Here is a 17,536-nt window from a genome sequence, read left to right as displayed (position 1 = left end):
CCAATTATCTGCTAGAATCCAAAGAATCTAGAAAGAATAAAAAATTGAGTCGGTATTTTTATTAATCGCAAATTTGTTTAGACATTATTTTCCAAGAAAATTCACAAACAAAGTGGTGCAAAAATTCGCTTGTCAGAAAATCGCACAGGATAATGCGATTGTCGCTATTGTGCATCAAACTCATATGTAATATATATATATATATATATATTGTACATACATACATACATATATATATATATATATATATATATATAAAACATATGTATTGTGTGTGTGGCTTATACACTTGGCAATTATAGATCCTCGTGGATAATCATGGTATTATACGGTCTTTATTATTTACATGCTTGCTGCACACTTGTCAGACACGCACACGCACACTTTCACGCACGCGCGATTATATGAATTGTATATATATGTATATACATAGACACATGTGGTCTACGTGTGTTTTTGCCGTGGGTATATGTTATGCATTTATGTATATATACACATATTATACTCCGTAATGCGATAAAACGTTAAAAAAGTCGTCATCGTCAGTACATTAGTTCTCTCTTTTTCTTTCATCGTTAATGCTTAAAAAACCTTAATTTGCACTACTTGTTTTATGTTTCGTTTTCGACAGTGCACTGTAGGATTGCAAATCATGATTAGTTTATATTATATAGTTTATATTATGTATAAATATGCATGGTATGCGAAGAGAGCACTCATGCCATACTTCATCTTAAAAGATAATCTTAATTAGACGCTTTAAATCTATTCTGTGATTATGTAATAATGTATTTGTATTATGTGAAGTTGCATAAGTATAGTAGTAACTAGTAACTTAGAATTCAATTAAATGAATATTTAAATAATGTAAAATTTCTGTAACTTAAATATAAGCATTTCAACAATAAATAATCTAGGATTTGGAAGATTTAGAATTACACAAGAGGAATTTTATTAGAGAGATCCATAGAATTTAAAAGACATGAGATTTTATAATTTAATATAAAAAAACTTATTATATATGTTAAATTTATAATAAATCTCTATACTTATACTGATGAATTTTTAATGAATTATTTTGTTTGTCACATAATATAAATACACGCAATGAAAAGAATATAATATAATAATCGCATAATAAAGCCATGATGATGTACGAGTGCTTTCTTGGCATATTGTATACGTGTATATAGGGCAACGTGCCTCTCGCGAGGGAAGACTCCTCCTAAGTACCTCGTCCTGAATAAATCTCGCAGGAATCCCCGTCTTTTGATTTACTCCCCTGCTTCATTGTTTCGAATCTTACCTCCATAAGTTAACGCAATTAATTAATTACTTCATTTATCCATTAATACGAGCTAATCGCTACGCGACAAGAGATGCTAAATGTACTTCGTGATCGATACGAATATTTATACAGAATGCTCCGAAAGTTTTGCGCGACAATAATTAATTTCTCGCGACAAAAATTAATGTCTCGCAACATATATTTCATTAAAAAAAAAAATTTATCCTATTTGATTTTAGAATCATATACGAAGATTTATGGAAAATCCGTGAATTATTGTTTAAATAGATATTTTTAAAAATCTCATATTTGAAAAGCGCTCAAAAGAAATGCTTACAAGAAATATTCTTAATCATTTTCGCAATAAGGATTACAAGAGGGCATTTATAGTGGGAAAGATTGTCGTCGCGAAGGTAAAATACTAGCACCGAGTATTCTCGACACACGTTTGGCACATACTTTTGGAACGCTCTGTATAGAGTTTCTTTTCTGCTACATCGAGTAGAGTGGCTATGTTTTTCTCCCTTTAAAAGTAGTTAAAGGTTATTGTAATATGGTCATGCAGATACATAGAGGTAATCATAATGCGAGGTTGCTTACGCTAGATCTCTCCCTTACGTTGATCGTCAGTTGTTTGCTGCAGATCGATCGATCGATAGGTCGTGGAAAAGTCGCGCTATTATATGCATAAAATGACAGAAGAATCGTAACAATATATATCTCAAGTAACAAATCGCATATAAACAAGAATAGCATATCGTAAATATGTATATTCTTGTAAAATAAAACTCTTCGATATTAATAATTTTATACATTCGGAAACATTCAAGAGAGTGTGAGAAGTATTCTATTATAGATAATATAAATTACTCGATAGATAAGAATCATGCATAGTATAAATATTAGCAGGATCATAAGGAATCGAAGATCTCATATGAAATTAGGGTTGCAAAAAAATTTAAGAAAAATTCAAGAATCTGTGATTTTATGGTTCTTGTTTTAAAAAGATACAAGAAGTCTGTAATAATTATATAAATAAATCACTCTAATAATTGCTATGTTTGTGCGATACAAGTGAAATATATGAAATACGGTTTAATTTCTCTGTTTGTTTATAATTCCAGAACATTGCATTCTTTGCACAAAAGGATTATAGGACGAAGTTATGTATAAATAAACAACGGAGGCCATGTCCTTAGTTTAGGGTGTATGTGTATAGTATCTGCATGTACCAGAAACAACAGTTACAACTTATAACAATTTTTTTATTCTTTTTATCATTATTATTTTATTGTTATTATTAATATATTATTTGTTGTTGTTTTATTTTATTATATTATTATTCATTATTATTTAAAGTGGCACTACGAGACCAGAAACCTGTAAAGGGTTTTTTTTCTTATCATGAAATAGTTCTCGGGGGCAGAAACCTTTTCATTTTTTTTATTGCAAAAGCATGCGTTCTTTTACAACGAAAAAAATGTATGATCGACTCGACAAATCGAAATCATTCTATTCATAGTTTCCTCCTTCTTCTTTTGCTCTCTTCTCCATATTTTTCTGTGATTATCTTAAGTTCCTTCTTCACACGTGATCTTAAAAAGTGAAAATATCGAGATTCAAAAATCCATGAGGAGAGTTTAATGATGCAACGATGCTAGAAAAATAATAGAATGAAAAACAATAGAATTTCAACAATTTAGCTATCAAGAAATGCAAGATCCAAGAAACCTATAATCTTACAACCACGAAATTTTAAATTGGAAAAAGATCTATACCTTCGAGATCCTCCGCGGAATTTGAAATTTCAAATTCGAAGGATCTAAAATCGACAAAAAGTAAAATCCTAGATTCCGAGGATTCAAGTAAATCGGTGAACGTGAAGGATCCGAGAGATCTGCAGGATCAGTGCAACCCAGAATATTTTTAGACTCCAACAATCTCAGGATTTAATAAAGCGCATCAAAGATAAGATGATCGCGAACGAAGTATGAGATGAGATAAGACACATGGAAAAATCTTAACGCGAACGGAATTACGAACTTAAATTCTTCTTCTATATGCGGGTGCATCTTTTTTTTTTAGTCGCCCCAAAATTCGCCCTCGAGCGTTCCTCGAGTCGGCCAAAACGAGACGACCCGTCTATATAAAGTAGTTTTCTCACGACAGTTCGCTGTATTATTATATAATATATGTATATCTATATATATATATATATATGTATGTATATATGTATATATTTATATACGCTATCGAATACCTCCCGCGCGTCGTGTGCCATCGTCTTTTTCTTTCTCTCTTTTGTTCTATCTCGCACGCATACACACGTAACACACACACACACACATACACACGCACACACACAGTTTCTCGAGTATACTTACAATAGAAATATATTAAAATTGCAAAGTTTCACATAGAGCGTATCCCCGACACGTATCGATATATCACTTATATAATCATGTAATACATCCGCTAACGTAAATTCCGAATAATTCCGACTATATTTATTATTACACGTAATCTTTACGCGCGCATATGTATGCATATGTGTTTTTGAAGCGCCGTTCGAAACTTTCAACTTCCTTCCTTCTCGTAAAATAAACTCGATACTTATCGATATTAATTTTTTTGTTAGAAAGAGCGTTAAATTAAAGCTTAATAACTTTGATAATATAATAAATTAATAAAAAAAAAGCTTATAAATTATTATAAATACAAAAAAATTCAAAATAGTTCGTAAGAAGGAGGCAACAACGACGTGTTCCTTAACTCTTCAAATATCTTTGCCTTATTGCCATTTGAGAGCTAAAAATATATAAAATTAAAGAAAAAATGAAATTCTCTACTATTAAAAATTAATATCTTGACAATGTCTTTTCTAAATAATTAGCAATTATCAAGCAGAAAGAGAAATTATATAATTACGCACTGATTTAATATTTTAAACTTTAAAGGAAGAGAAGGAAGAGTAAAGAGCTTTGAACGATGCTGTCTTTGTGTATGTGCTCCGCTTTGAATGAAATGTGATTTTCATTCGCGGATCCAATCTGAAATATCGCAGCTGCAACGAGCCAAAATGAATGAAGTGAGCACTAGATTCTATGAAAAATAGCATATTAATAATTGTGCGGATTTAAAGAAAAATTAATAAATTTTGACAACTAAACAAATCGAAAAATTAAATATGGAAAAATTTTGTTAATTTAGACAATTTATTGTATAAAATCTGAAAGAAATTTATAAAAAAATCCTAAAAAATTGAAATCGACAAATTAATCCATTATCTAAATCTAAATAATTCAGATTATAAAAAACATGACATTTATATAAAGAACCCAGTACCCAGATGATCGAAGATCGGAGAATCCGAAGGATCCAAGGATCTTAGGCTACGAGAACATGTTTCACAAGTCTACGTCGGCGAGAATTTACGTCGGCGAGAAACCAACAGATTCATCTCCCACTGTTGTCGCGTCACTTTCTCATTAACTTTGAAGTCGATCTTTGCGCAGTGAATCGTTCGCGATGTTCGATGAATAAAAGGCAGCCACGCGATTACATTTATTCATATTTTTAATATCGTTAGTGAGCATTCTATGGCGATCTGATGGATCGATACATGTGCTCGCCACGTGTTATCCATCCGCTATTCGAGATCATCGATCGTTCCTGACGTCGACGATCAAGCTTGCATCTTCGCAAGATTTTCACATTCTTGACCGCGCCTATTAAAAGTATAAATTAATCCTTTATTGCAAGACATGTTGCAGAATTTTATTTAGAAGAAATATATAACAGATTCACTATGTTAATTATTATTTATGAGATAAAAATTCTTAAATGTGCTCTACATTTTTCGAGTTAAATTCTAAAATGTATCACTCAAGAGAGTTAAAAATCGAGTTAAATTCTAAAATGTATCACTCAAGAGAGTTAAAAATTTGAGAAAAATTATACTCTAGAAATTGTAATTTACAATAAGAACTTAATTTAATTTCTAAAATTCAAAAGGGGCTATTTGCTTTAGAACTTTTCATCCATAAATCTAAATTATATATCTTAGAATATTTAGTTAAAATTAAATTAATCAGGATTGCGAAAAAGTTTACAAAAAATTACATTTAAATCCTGCAATAAGAGATTAATTAACGGCGCATTAAACGGAGCGAAGAAAAAGAATTAGATCATTGAGTTTAGTCGAGTCTCAAATCGTTACTCATTGTATATATTCACATCTTTCAGTTCATTTTCTTTTTTCTTTCCTTCCTCTATTTCTCACTCTTTCCTACTTTGTCTTTCCACTTTAGATAGGGCAGTGTTGTGGACGGTTACGGAATCGGCGTCCGTAATCCCAAAAATGTTTCCTACAAGTATACATGCTAGTTTTAATAAGTACATATTTCTCAACAACCGTCTTTAGAACTAGGTTTTTAATAAAGTTGTATCATATTACATGATTCCATTATGATGCGCTCTCCTCCTTTTCTCCCGGTTTATTTTCTCTTCATTTTTTTTTTTCTTATTACGAAACATCTCTGGAAGAGAAAAGTAGCGCTTTTCATCGATCTACCCTCTGTCATCTTTCGATCTTAAAATTTTTCCCCGCAACGCGATTCGCACACGTCGCTTACTTTTCGCTTTTTTGTGGACTTTATCTTCGATCCGAAGATTTTGTGAACACCCAAAAAACTAAAAACCTTTAGGCTGTTCATAGATTCATATGCAAAGTCGTCGTAAGTGATGGATAATTGATAAAATTTGGCACAATGTTATTCATTTTTATAAGAAACATTGATCTATTTTTAATTTTTTTAATTTGAATATTAATATTCGTAAATGCGAACAAGTAAGTGAAAAAATATTTAAATAACAACTGCACAAAACATTTTTTAATTACTATTTATCTATTTTATTAATTCTATCTAATTGCAAAATATAGCAATAAATTAAAATCTCTTCCTTATTCTTCTACTATAATTTTACCTTGTAGCCAGAATATGCAAGGAGATACAAGGAATATTGTAAGAAATTGTGTATAATCGCGGAGAACGACTTAGCATACGGACCTGAAACATCGAAAATATGTCAAGATTTAAGAAATTTAAAATTCATATCAAGATCGCTTGAATATATATGATTGAATATATACGAAGATCTAAAGATCTAAAGAATTTAGAATTTACAATATCTACGATCCGAGACATCTAGGATCTAAGAATCTAAAATATGTGCGATTTAAGGATATCTGGAATCTAAGGCACCTAGGATTACAGTGTTTAGAGTCTGCGAAGATGTTTTGTAACATCTAAGATCTACGGCGTTCAAAATTTAAGAGATTTAAATTATAAATTTATCTGAATAAACTATTGAAATCTGAAAAACTAGTATCTCTAATAGTTCAAAAAATACAAGAATCTAAAATGGTAATATTTGGCAATTCGTTTTTAAGAATTTTGAAATCAAAAAGTTCTAAAAGCATATCGGAACATTATGAATCAAACATAAAAGTATTCTTTATATAATTCTAGAACTGAGAAATTTTGAGAGAAAAAATTGTGATATTAAAATAAATGTTATAAATTATTAATAAATTCTTAATGTACAGAATCTTAAGGAGAATCTTAAAATTTCACAAGATCATAATATCAAAAAATATTAAAAAGAAAATTTTTCAGGGATTCTGAGATCTTAGAAAAAATCTAAGAATATCTTGGAAAAGCTTAGAAGACTAGATTTAAAAAATTTTTAATTCATACACATCAAATCTTGGACCTTACATGGTCTGGTACTTGGAATTTCTACATAGTTATATATTATTCAAAAATCTAAAAATTCTGCATTAATTCTGTAGAACTTTCATAGATGTATTTGGCACGAGACAACGTTACTTTATTACTTGTTCTTAAAAGAATATTTGGCAATCCTAGGAAGACTCAAGGGAGGAAGCTCTCGGGAAATCCTTGAAGGATTACAGAAATATTAGGAAGACTTCAAGAAATGTTATGACTCTCAAAAAAAATCACAAAATATTCGGGAGGTGAAAAATCCTCGGATCGAAGAGTGAAACCACATAATGTTCCCCGTCCTTATTTCCGTTTACATGTCCTAAGTTAATAATAACCAGGAATAGGTGTATAATCTATCTATCTATCTATCTAGTAAAACAGCATCATATTAAAGTCTATCTTCCTCTTCCTCTTCATTATCCTCGTTATTCTCCTCGGACTCTTCCTTGTAGCCGGGATGCTCCGAAATCGCGTAGTAGTTTCCGTTATAAATCACTCCGAGCTCCCGCAGAACATCGCCCCGGATGATCGCCTTGATCGTCCAGTTATAGCACTCTTCGCTCTCGCTCTCGCGATCCAATCGTTCGACGTCGAGGATCTTGGAGCTAAGTCGTTCTAGTATGATGCCGATGTCCTTGATGCTAAGATGATGCTTCTGTTCGACCGTTAGCTGGTCGATCAAAAGCAGAAATTTCTCCGAAGTCACGATCTCGTCTTCCATTATCGTGTTCTCCGTCTCAGACTCGGAGCTGTCATGCTCTTGATGATGATGATGATGATTGTGGTGGAGATGGAAACCGGTCGCGCCGATCAGACGCGAGCTCGACTCCTCGTCGGCGGTGTCGCGGAAGCGAACGTGACCTTTGCTAAGACCGGGTCGCTTAGTGCCGTCCGATAGAGAGGATGGCGGCTGCGGCGATGGTGTCTGCGTCTGCGTCTGTTGTTGTTGCTGTTGATGCGGATGATGCGGATGTTGATATTGCGCGTGCTGCGCATCCTGGATCGGTGACGTCGCTACCGACTTATGCACGGCGATCCTACGACCCTCCTCGTGCAGGGCGCAGCAGTGGAAGTCGCACTCGCCGACGGCGCCGCCGTCAGCACCGTTCACCGGGCTGCCGTTTCGCGCGACTGGCTGATGGATGTGGTTTGAGCACTCCGGCGTGTGAATGTGAATGGTCGTGCTGTCGAACGAATTCGTGCCCTGTTTCACTAGGCGGCCCGGCAAGTGTGGCTGTGTCGGTTGCTGTTGTTGGAATAAAAATGAGTTTAACAATGATTGTTTAGTTTGTGTAAAATAGAAAAAAAGTTACGTAAAAGAGAGAAATAATGCAATTAAAATAAAAAAATTTAACGACACAATAGTATAATATATCTAGCCCTTATTTTTAAGAAAAATTAAGAATTAGTTTAAGAATTGCTTTTAGAAAAACTAATTTAGAAAATTAATGAATGTTGCATCGACTCCTTTAATTACAGACGATGTACGGCGGTTCAAATAGATTGATAAGATTTAAAAAATTATAATCTGAAAAATGTGTTTATTCTAGTTGAGATCGATTAATTTAAAATGCAATGGTGTTTTATTTTATTATTATTTTTTTAATATCTGGCAATAAGCTTTCTCAGAATCTTAAAAAAATTATCAAGATCTGTGGCAGTAATGCCTTTAATTGCAGATGCAATTATTTTAGGAAATTGCGAATTAGAATCTGAGAATGGGAAACGCTTGAACTAATAAGACACAGTTTCAATACCATATCGTCATGATTTATCACAGTGATTCGCGGGCTGGTGTACCGCGTCGGGCCGATCTCGCCGGGCAGATGCGTTCCTTTGCCATCATAACCGAGCTTGTCCAGGCTAGTCTGAATCACCAAGGACGGTCGCTGAGCGCCGCTTAGGTCGACTTTCTTAGTCGGCGAGTACTTGGAGGTCTGGGCATCCTGACCTGCCTTAGATTGCTGCTGCTGTACCTGCGACGACGACGACGAGCGCTGGTCCCAGTGTAGCACCACTGTGACTCGGCCTTTATTGTCCATGATTTTCCACGATGGCGTTTCATCGTGCAACTCCAGCGCGTGGATCGTCTCGCAGACTATTTTCGGGATCGCCGAAATTGCTGGGAATACAGAAAGAGAACAAATTATAAGTTACTGATGGATGCGAAAGCAAAGATACGGGTGGTGTTTGGTGCTGCAAGACGTGACAATCAGTGCCGATGATCCATCGCAAGAGTGCGAGATCCATAGATCTTAAGGGAGCTAAAGAATTTACAGATTTTAAAGTCTAAAGAGAGGTTTCGGGTAGTAAAAAAGATGATAAAAAATTTAAAACATCTAAAGAGAGTTTAAGAATAGAAAAAACCTACTTGGTTGATCGTTTAAAGGCTTGTGTGTGTGTAAGGATTCAGTTTGATCCACGTGTAATTCAGTTTGATCAATTTTATCAGTTGCCTCGAAGTTAGTTTCCTCAACCAAGTTGCCGATTTCCATCAACCAAAGTTGATCGTTGTAATATCCCCTTTACATAGCAGCGCGTATGATTCTAAAGCAGCTACATATTCGAGGGTTCAAAAATCCAGAAAATCGAGACATTTGATAGTAGAAGAAGAGCTACTTGGTTGATTATTTAAAGGTCTGGTTTAAAGGTAAAAAATTAATTTTTATTTGTAAAATAATTCAATGAGAATTTAATTTCTCAAAATAAATATACATTTATAAAAAAATAATGTGATTCCCTGATATCTCGCGATCTTTTAAAGCTTTTAGAAACGTTTTCGTTTTCTTTAGACATCCTTTCGAATTTTCTGTCGTGTTGCTTCAACCTTAAATCCCTCAACCAAGCTGCTGATTTCCCCTAAGATCGATGGATGCAATGGGGCCTTTTCACCTACCAGCGCGAATGATGTCGACGCCAGTCGGACACCAGCGTTCACCATGCCGCAGCAGGAGCAGGATCGTGTTGTTGCCTAGTGTCTTGAAATATTCGCCGTCCTCGACTTGCGTGCCGTCTGACTCCAAAACTAGCGAGACATTCTCGTTTGGTGGCACGCCCAGCTTTTCCTTACCTGAAACCACGGATTGACCGAGGGGTGAGTGTCAGATGACGTTTAGCATTGCGATAACACTTCAACGTGTTCATCAGCGTGTACGGATGTATACATGTGCGTTATGTATTCGTGTCCGTTTAGATAAGTGTGCGTATGCCACGTGTCGCTTGTACCGTGTAATCGTGTGAATGACATAGTTGCGAATAATAGTGGCGTGTCCTCGAACGAACGAACGGCGCTTTGTCTCTGAGAAATGTTGCGAGAAATGTGTGTTGCGGGAGCGACATTTTCAAAGGAACTTTACAGATAATGCAATTCCGCGCTGCGATACGCCGCGCGGAAATATTTCCGACCGGAAATATTTCTTCGTCGCCGGACAGGTAAAAAGTATACCTCGAAAAGATGACGCGTGATGCTCGGGAGAAATTATTCCGAACGAGATATGCATTTATTTTTTTCGTGAAAAATGATATCTGATTCTTTCTCATGATCTTGAAGTCTTTTTTTCAAATTTTTTTTAATGAAAAAATTTTCTCTATAAAAAGCGATACCTTATAACCAGTGATCTAATATTGTAAAATATTGTAAAAAAAATTACGATACTCAGCTGCTGCTGATATGCAATATAAAAAGTATACCTCGAAAAGATGACGCGTGATACTCGGCAAAAATTATCTTGAACGAGATATGCGTTTATTTTTTCGTAAAAAATAAATCTGATATCTGATTTCTTCTCGTGATCTTGAATTTTTTTTTCAATTTTTTTTAATGAAAAAATTTTCTCTATAAAAAGCGATACCTTATAACCAGTGATCTAATATTGTAAAATATTGTTAAAAAAAAATTACGATACTCAGTTGCTGCTAATATGCATTATGAAACAATAGATGCACGCGCGCGGATAATAAATTATTATTTAAAAAATTTTTGTTTTGATGAATACGACATTTCGAAAGCATAATTTTAAATGTGCCTTAATGATAATACTAAGAAGCAGTTTTAATATCTAAATAGTGTCATCAATGTAATGCGATTTTTAATCGTTTAATATTAAGTTTAACGGCTAATCTTTTAAATTTTAATATATTCCTCACCCCGGACAATCAATTCTTCGAAATTGCTAACAACCAGTCCTTTTCTTACGTTACGCCAGCTGTCCCATATCTTAAAAGGTCTCTTGGTCCGTAACTCCTGCAAAGATTAAATAAGACACAATTAACTTTCTTCTAAATAATATTAATATTATTTATAGTTATTAAAAATGTGATAAATAAAAAAATAATTATTAAATTATAATTTTTGTAATTAAAAAATTATAAAATATTAGATATATGTAGTTCCCGAAGTGAAAATTAAATATCAAGAGAAAAGGAGAAAGAAAAGGGTTCTATTCTGATGGAAAGGGCATGATATCTGACATCGATTAATTTTAATATAGTGAAAAAATGCCAGTGTGTATTGGACCTTAAGGCACGGTAAAGTTAAAAATGGTTGACATTTGCGATTTATTATTGACCTTATTAAATGGTCTCCGAAAGTTCATGCGAGTTAAAACACTTTGTAAAAATAAAAATATTGAACATTAGAAAAAGGGTAAAATAGCAGATTTATGTCAGCACTGTTTAAGATACGCAATTTGCTACTTACTCGCGCGTATGAGAGATTTTAGAGAATGCAATCCTGTGCAACCTTATATGTATTTAAAATTTGCACAAGTTTCCGAAATTTAAATAAGTAATAATTTATCAAAATTGATTTGCCATGCACTTTGTAGCAAATTAAGGGACCTTGCAAATGAACAATAACTTATACATAAATTAAAAATAATTCGCGGCAAGAAAAGCCGTATGAAGGCCTGAAGAGGTGACCCCGGGAAACGCTTGTCGCCCAGATGTTAAGTGGGGTAAATAATTTCTCAGCATGCTTCATACACATAGTGACCATATAGAACGGCTGATAAATAAAATCTTTCATATAAAACTTTCACTCTGTCGTGAACGGAATTAACACGACAGTTTTGGACTATTAAAAATATTGTCACAAGATTGAACAAGTAGAACGGCAATACGTTCAGTAGTTTAAGTCTACATTTATTATTCTTTCAAAAAAGAAGATTTAAAAAATCAAACTTGTATACATATATAAAATATTTTATTCAATTTTATTAATAAATTTAATTTCTCTGTTTAATTTTTAAAATAACATCATAACATAAAGAACATTGCTCAGTTTCTATTTTATTATTTATACAAATTTTGTATAAATAAAGATTAATATATGATATTAACACATGCAGGACATACAGGACATACAGGACCAAAAAAAATTATCCTAAGTCCATAATATATACCTGCAACTAATATATTGATAATTGGCAAAAAAAAGCACCGGAGAGAGAAAGAGAAAAAAAAGATAGAAGCGATATAAAAATATTAACATATAATAAAAATTATATAAAAGAAAATGAGAATCAACATTTAAATGTATGCAAAGCCTAGAACTATCACACTTTAATGCAATTAGTATATATTACGAAGAATTTTTTTTTTAATTTAAGAAAAATTTAAGAAAAATTTAAGAACAATTCTAAATCTCTAGTTTTATTGTAAATTCTTTACATCTAAGAATCTAAAGATATATCTTTTCTCTTAGATTATGAATATTTAAATGTCCACAAATTCTTTTATGATTTAAATATATATCGAATAGTATAACTATATATAAACGATAATATTTAATAATATTTGTATTAAAAACATACGCAAAGGCCTAGACACTTACTATAATGTCTTGCACGAATTTTTTTACGAACTTTCCACTCAAAAATTTTACGATGTTTATTGAGAGATAATTATCTCGTTAATTTATTTTAGAAATGTATTTATTTTATACGATTTATTTGCAAATATTTGCCGAGCTTATTTCGTACACTTTATCATACTTTGCACTAGATACACTTGCACTCTTCGATCGGCGAGATTGCATCCCGACGACACTAGCGATCTCGGAATAATGCGAGCTGAAGGGGTGCATTATGTTTGGGGTTGTCCCTAGTCTTCAACGGGGTGGCGCTAAGGGTGTGCAGGACGCGTGCGCAGTTTTTGCTCGAAAGCACTGACCTGGTTCAACCGATCTTAACTTGTAATATCGGTTATTTATTCTGTACAGTGGCCGAATATGCCGGTTATTCCTCACCTATATCAATATATGATTATTACATTTGTTAAGAATTTATCATTATTAAGTATATATGTCACAACAAAAGATACGAATCCTAAATTTAACCGAATGTGTGTAAAGCAAAATTATATTTATTTATTTATTTTTATTTTGTACGACAAGTTATTGCATTTATTTCTTATTACTCTTTATATTTTATTTTATATTATCTTATTGTTCTCCGAAATTAATTTCCAAAATTGACATATGCAGAGATTTAAATCAAGGCGAGGTTTCAAAGATGACGAAACATTAATTAAAGATCTACGGATATAATTAATTAAAAATCTCGAAACTGAACAAGTTATAACATATAAATTTATATATATATAATAATCTAAATAACATTACATAAAAATGTAAAAGAATTATAAAAAGAATATAAGTATATATAAATACAATATATTATAATTTAGAATTCAGAATCAGCTATTAAAGCGCTTTTTCAACATCTCTATCTCATCAGAATCCAGAAATTCAAAGATTTAAAAATCTAAGGCTTTAAAATTGAAATGTTTATTTAAGTAATATAAGCCTCTCTCTTCGCATTCGCAAAATTGCCATGGATGGAACTTAGTAAACAACATTGCAACGTGCTAACGAGCAAATAGGGAACCGCCTGCAGCTGCAGCGAGCTATGCAACGTGGATGTACCCAGGTGCATCTCTTAACGAAGTATCGTCGAGAATCGCCGCCGCTACTGACGATTTCTCTGCGAATTTTTGATTTATTGAAACTCATCACACTCGGAGGGTTCTAAAGTCATGGAATTTCAGATAACCAATAAGAATAACGTTAAAAAAATATTTAACGAAATCCTTCCTTTTATGACAATGTCTTTTTAAAGCGCATTGAAACGTCTTTAAATATTCATGCTAAATGTTTTGTTTTTTTTTTCAAATTATTATCTCTCCTTTTTTATATATTTTTCCCTTTATTTATTTTTTCGTATTTATTTATATACACAATTAAATACGTAGATAATCTTGAAGAAAAATTTGGATTTTCTTATTAAAATTCATGAACTCAGGTGCATTCTATAACAAGAAATCTACTAGGATTTACTTGAAAAATTTCTCTCTTAATTTTCATGAAAGAAATTTAATAAAGAATCTAGAGATTATTTACGCTTATATATAATTCATTTAATTTTTATTCTGTCCCGATTTGTTTATTTTACAAATTACAATCAAACACTGTAAATCCGAAAAATCTTTTTTAAATATTCTAAAAGATCTGACACGAAACCGCAAATGTGCGAAGAAGCTTCTACAATGAAACAAAAAGGTATACAGGAATTACATAAAACGTGACAAACGATGATAAGGATTTCGCATGAAAGAGTCTGCGAACGTGCAGAACGACGAGAAGAATTTTGTGAGCATGCAAAGTAGCGACGAACGAACATACAATGAGGTAAAGAGCGTTCTACGAACGAGAAAAGCATTCCAGCACTGAAAGAGTAACATTCTCGCGACTCTGCTCTGTATAATTTTTAACCGAATTAAAATTCGATACCCTTTTTTCAAATATTCTTTCTCAGCCTATTTATGTTAAAAGTTTGTACCCTAGTTTTCTTCAAAAGAAGATTTCAGCAATGAAACTGATACGAGATGATACGAGAATTCTAAGATATTGCAAATCAGTGAAGAAAAATCTACGAGCGAATAGTGAGATGGACTAGTAAGTAATAAGAAGATGAAAAGCAATGAGGACGAGTCTATATGAGCGGGAAAAACATGAAGAAAGTTTCTGCCAGTAGACAAAACGGGCGCAAGGATTCTGTGAAAGCGCAAAGTGATGAAGGAGCTTCTATCAAGGAATAAAGCGACAAAATGGATTATATGAGTGAAAAAAATGTCAAAAACGGTTTTATACGTGAATAAAACGAAAACGAATAAAATGCTACTAATGCTAAAAACGTCGTTGAAAGCTTTGTCAATGGAAGAGAAATATTGACAATAAATATGCAAAACGTCAAGGAATATTCTAGTTATTCGAGAAAGTAAAAATAAAATTATAAGAAATATTATAAGCCAAGAGAAATAAGAGTAAAGATCAAAAGTTTTTATAGGAATATGCAAAGATAAATGTTAATTAATGCTAGATAGGTAATTAGAAATTATCGTTAAATAATTGTTGATTAATTCACTGTAAAGAATATCCTATGAGGAGACTTTTTAAAAATTGACAAAGAGAGAGAAAGAATTCTAATAAATTTTTTTTTTAAGTAAAACGATCGTATAAATAATGGAGAATCTTAAATATCAAAGATCTAATGCTCTATTTATTAAAAGATACATTCAAATATGTTTTCTCCCTATTTATTATTCCCCTTGGAAGTCGCGGATGGTGATAAACGACTCGAATCATAACTCAGAACATGTTCATAAACTAGGACAACAGCAGCGAGTATCTCTACAACTATGTACTTCCATATTACAAATGAAGAAAAAGTATGTCCATCACAATGGATGCTGGATGCGAAGGGATTAGGAATCTCAGGAATTATCGGAAAACGTTACACAAGAATTTTCAACTGATAAAATCTAGCAAGAAGATATTTCTGATTGGATTTTAAGCACATACGCGAAATAATCGAGAAAGAGCAAAATCAATCCTAAAATATTAGAAATTATAACGAGAAATATTCTGAACGGACAGAATTCTGTGAAAAAAGCAATCATATAGGCACAATCGTAAAGTAACCAAAAAGAACAAAACATTAGCGAGCGAGAAATTAGAGCATTCGCGCGAATATCAATCTCTTCGCGAAGAAGAAGCGCGAACTTATCGAGAAAGAAAGAAGGGGCCAAAGGGCTCGTCCCTTCGGCTGTTCGGCCTTGCCGAGAGGGTGATGCACTCTAGGGGGGTGCAAGCCGAGGACCGACCGTCGGGTGTCACGAGGTCACGTGAAAATAGGTCACTGAGAGGCGTCCTCTCCGCGAAGGGAAGATTCCCTCCACGACGACGGAGTTCCTTTGTTCGCAATTTAGATAGGGAGGAATTTCCACGAGAATTTCCTCCCGGCCGCGGTAATACATAGATCGCGGGGTGGATGCTGCATGCGCGCGAGATTATGGAGAGAAGGTGCTACCGGAAGGATAGTACATACCTCTCTTGCCATTACGTCATAGCCCTGCAGGTAAGGAACCGTCCCAGCAGCAAGCACGCGGCTTTATTCCGAAGGAACGACCACCAAGGCGAGGAAGAAGAAGGCTGCACGTCGCATCATATATCGGTGAATGCTGCTCTCTGGTTGCGCTGCTGTCCGCCCAGCCTGCTCGCGCGTACACCCTCGCAAGGTGTCTCTCTCTCTCCCTCACTCTCTTGCACCGTCTCTGCCTCTCTCTCTTTCCGTCTTTCTCCTCTTCCTCGGTCTCTCGAGCGCGAGGGTAAAACGCGCTGCGACACCGCGTCTGGCTGACTCTACTCCGACTGGACCCACTGACCGGATAGCAGCAGACTCTATCTACTGATAGGCTGACTAGCGGCTGGCTGGATTCACTGGCTGTCGACGACCGTGGTGTCTTCCCTTCCTCACGGGGCTGCTCCTCACCGAGACGCTGTCGCGGTCCTTGTCGCACCCTCGGCGCCGCACCTCGCTCCGTCCCGCTCGCTCGCACGCACGTACGCGAGGTAGACGAGAGCGAGGAGCGCACAACACCCGCCGTTATATCCCCCGCGATTAAAGCACGGCCACCCCCGGCCGGCCACCCCTGTGCTGCCGTGCCGCCAGGAGAGACGGAAGAGAAAGAGGGAGAGAGAGAGAGAGAGAGAGAAAGAAAGAAAGAGAAAGAGAGAGCGAGAGAGAGAGAGAGAGAGAGAGAGAGAGAGAGCAAGAGAGAGGGCAAATGGAACGGAGAAGCGCGTGACGAACAGGGGTTGCGGCGACGTACGTACGTACGTCCGTTCGTCGACGTGGACGTACCTGGCCCCGACGACCGTGCGTACGTGCGATTAACCGGCGTGCGTTTAAGATTTCACTGGCGCATACGACGGGGGCGAATTGTAACACTGGCTTCCTCCCAGCAGTTACTGCGGCGACTCCTAGTTTTAGATCGATTCTCCTACGGTACGTACCGCCGCGAGGGGTCGGAAGGGCCGCTCTGCACGTATATCCTCCCCGTGCGTCCCAGTCACCCCCGGGTTGGCTTTGCCAACCCCGCCGCCGCCCGAAACCCCTAG

General features: G+C 34.8%; 1 protein-coding gene across 2 annotated transcripts; it reads right to left on the bottom strand.

Moving 5' to 3' along the window:
• Positions 1–316: 316 nt before the first annotated feature.
• Drep2 (DNA fragmentation factor-related protein 2) lies at positions 317–17,442 on the bottom strand. 2 transcript variants are annotated; one of them, XM_083050327.1, is made up of 5 exons: positions 16,464–17,442; positions 11,224–11,320; positions 9,974–10,147; positions 8,835–9,199; positions 317–8,323 (listed from the first exon to the last, which is right to left on the bottom strand). In XM_083050327.1, exons 1-5 carry the CDS (start codon positions 16,473–16,475, stop codon positions 7,466–7,468), a joined length of 1,506 nt encoding a protein of 501 aa, XP_082906453.1. In that variant the 5' UTR covers positions 16,476–17,442; the 3' UTR covers positions 317–7,465. The 2 variants fall into 2 exon arrangements, with proteins under 2 accessions (XP_082906453.1, XP_082906454.1); XM_083050328.1 differs by lacking the exons at positions 11,224–11,320; positions 16,464–17,442 and adding an exon at positions 9,449–9,633 and having other exon boundaries at positions 9,974–10,112.
• Between the last annotated feature and the right edge of the window lie 94 nt (positions 17,443–17,536).

Source organism: Prenolepis imparis, unplaced genomic scaffold (assembly GCF_030444845.1).
Source record: "Prenolepis imparis isolate NDT839.2.m4 unplaced genomic scaffold, iyPreImpa1.0 SCAF_11, whole genome shotgun sequence".
In the NCBI taxonomy this organism is placed as follows: Eukaryota; Metazoa; Arthropoda; class Insecta; order Hymenoptera; family Formicidae; genus Prenolepis; species Prenolepis imparis.
This window is presented reverse-complemented; position numbering and strand designations above follow the sequence as displayed.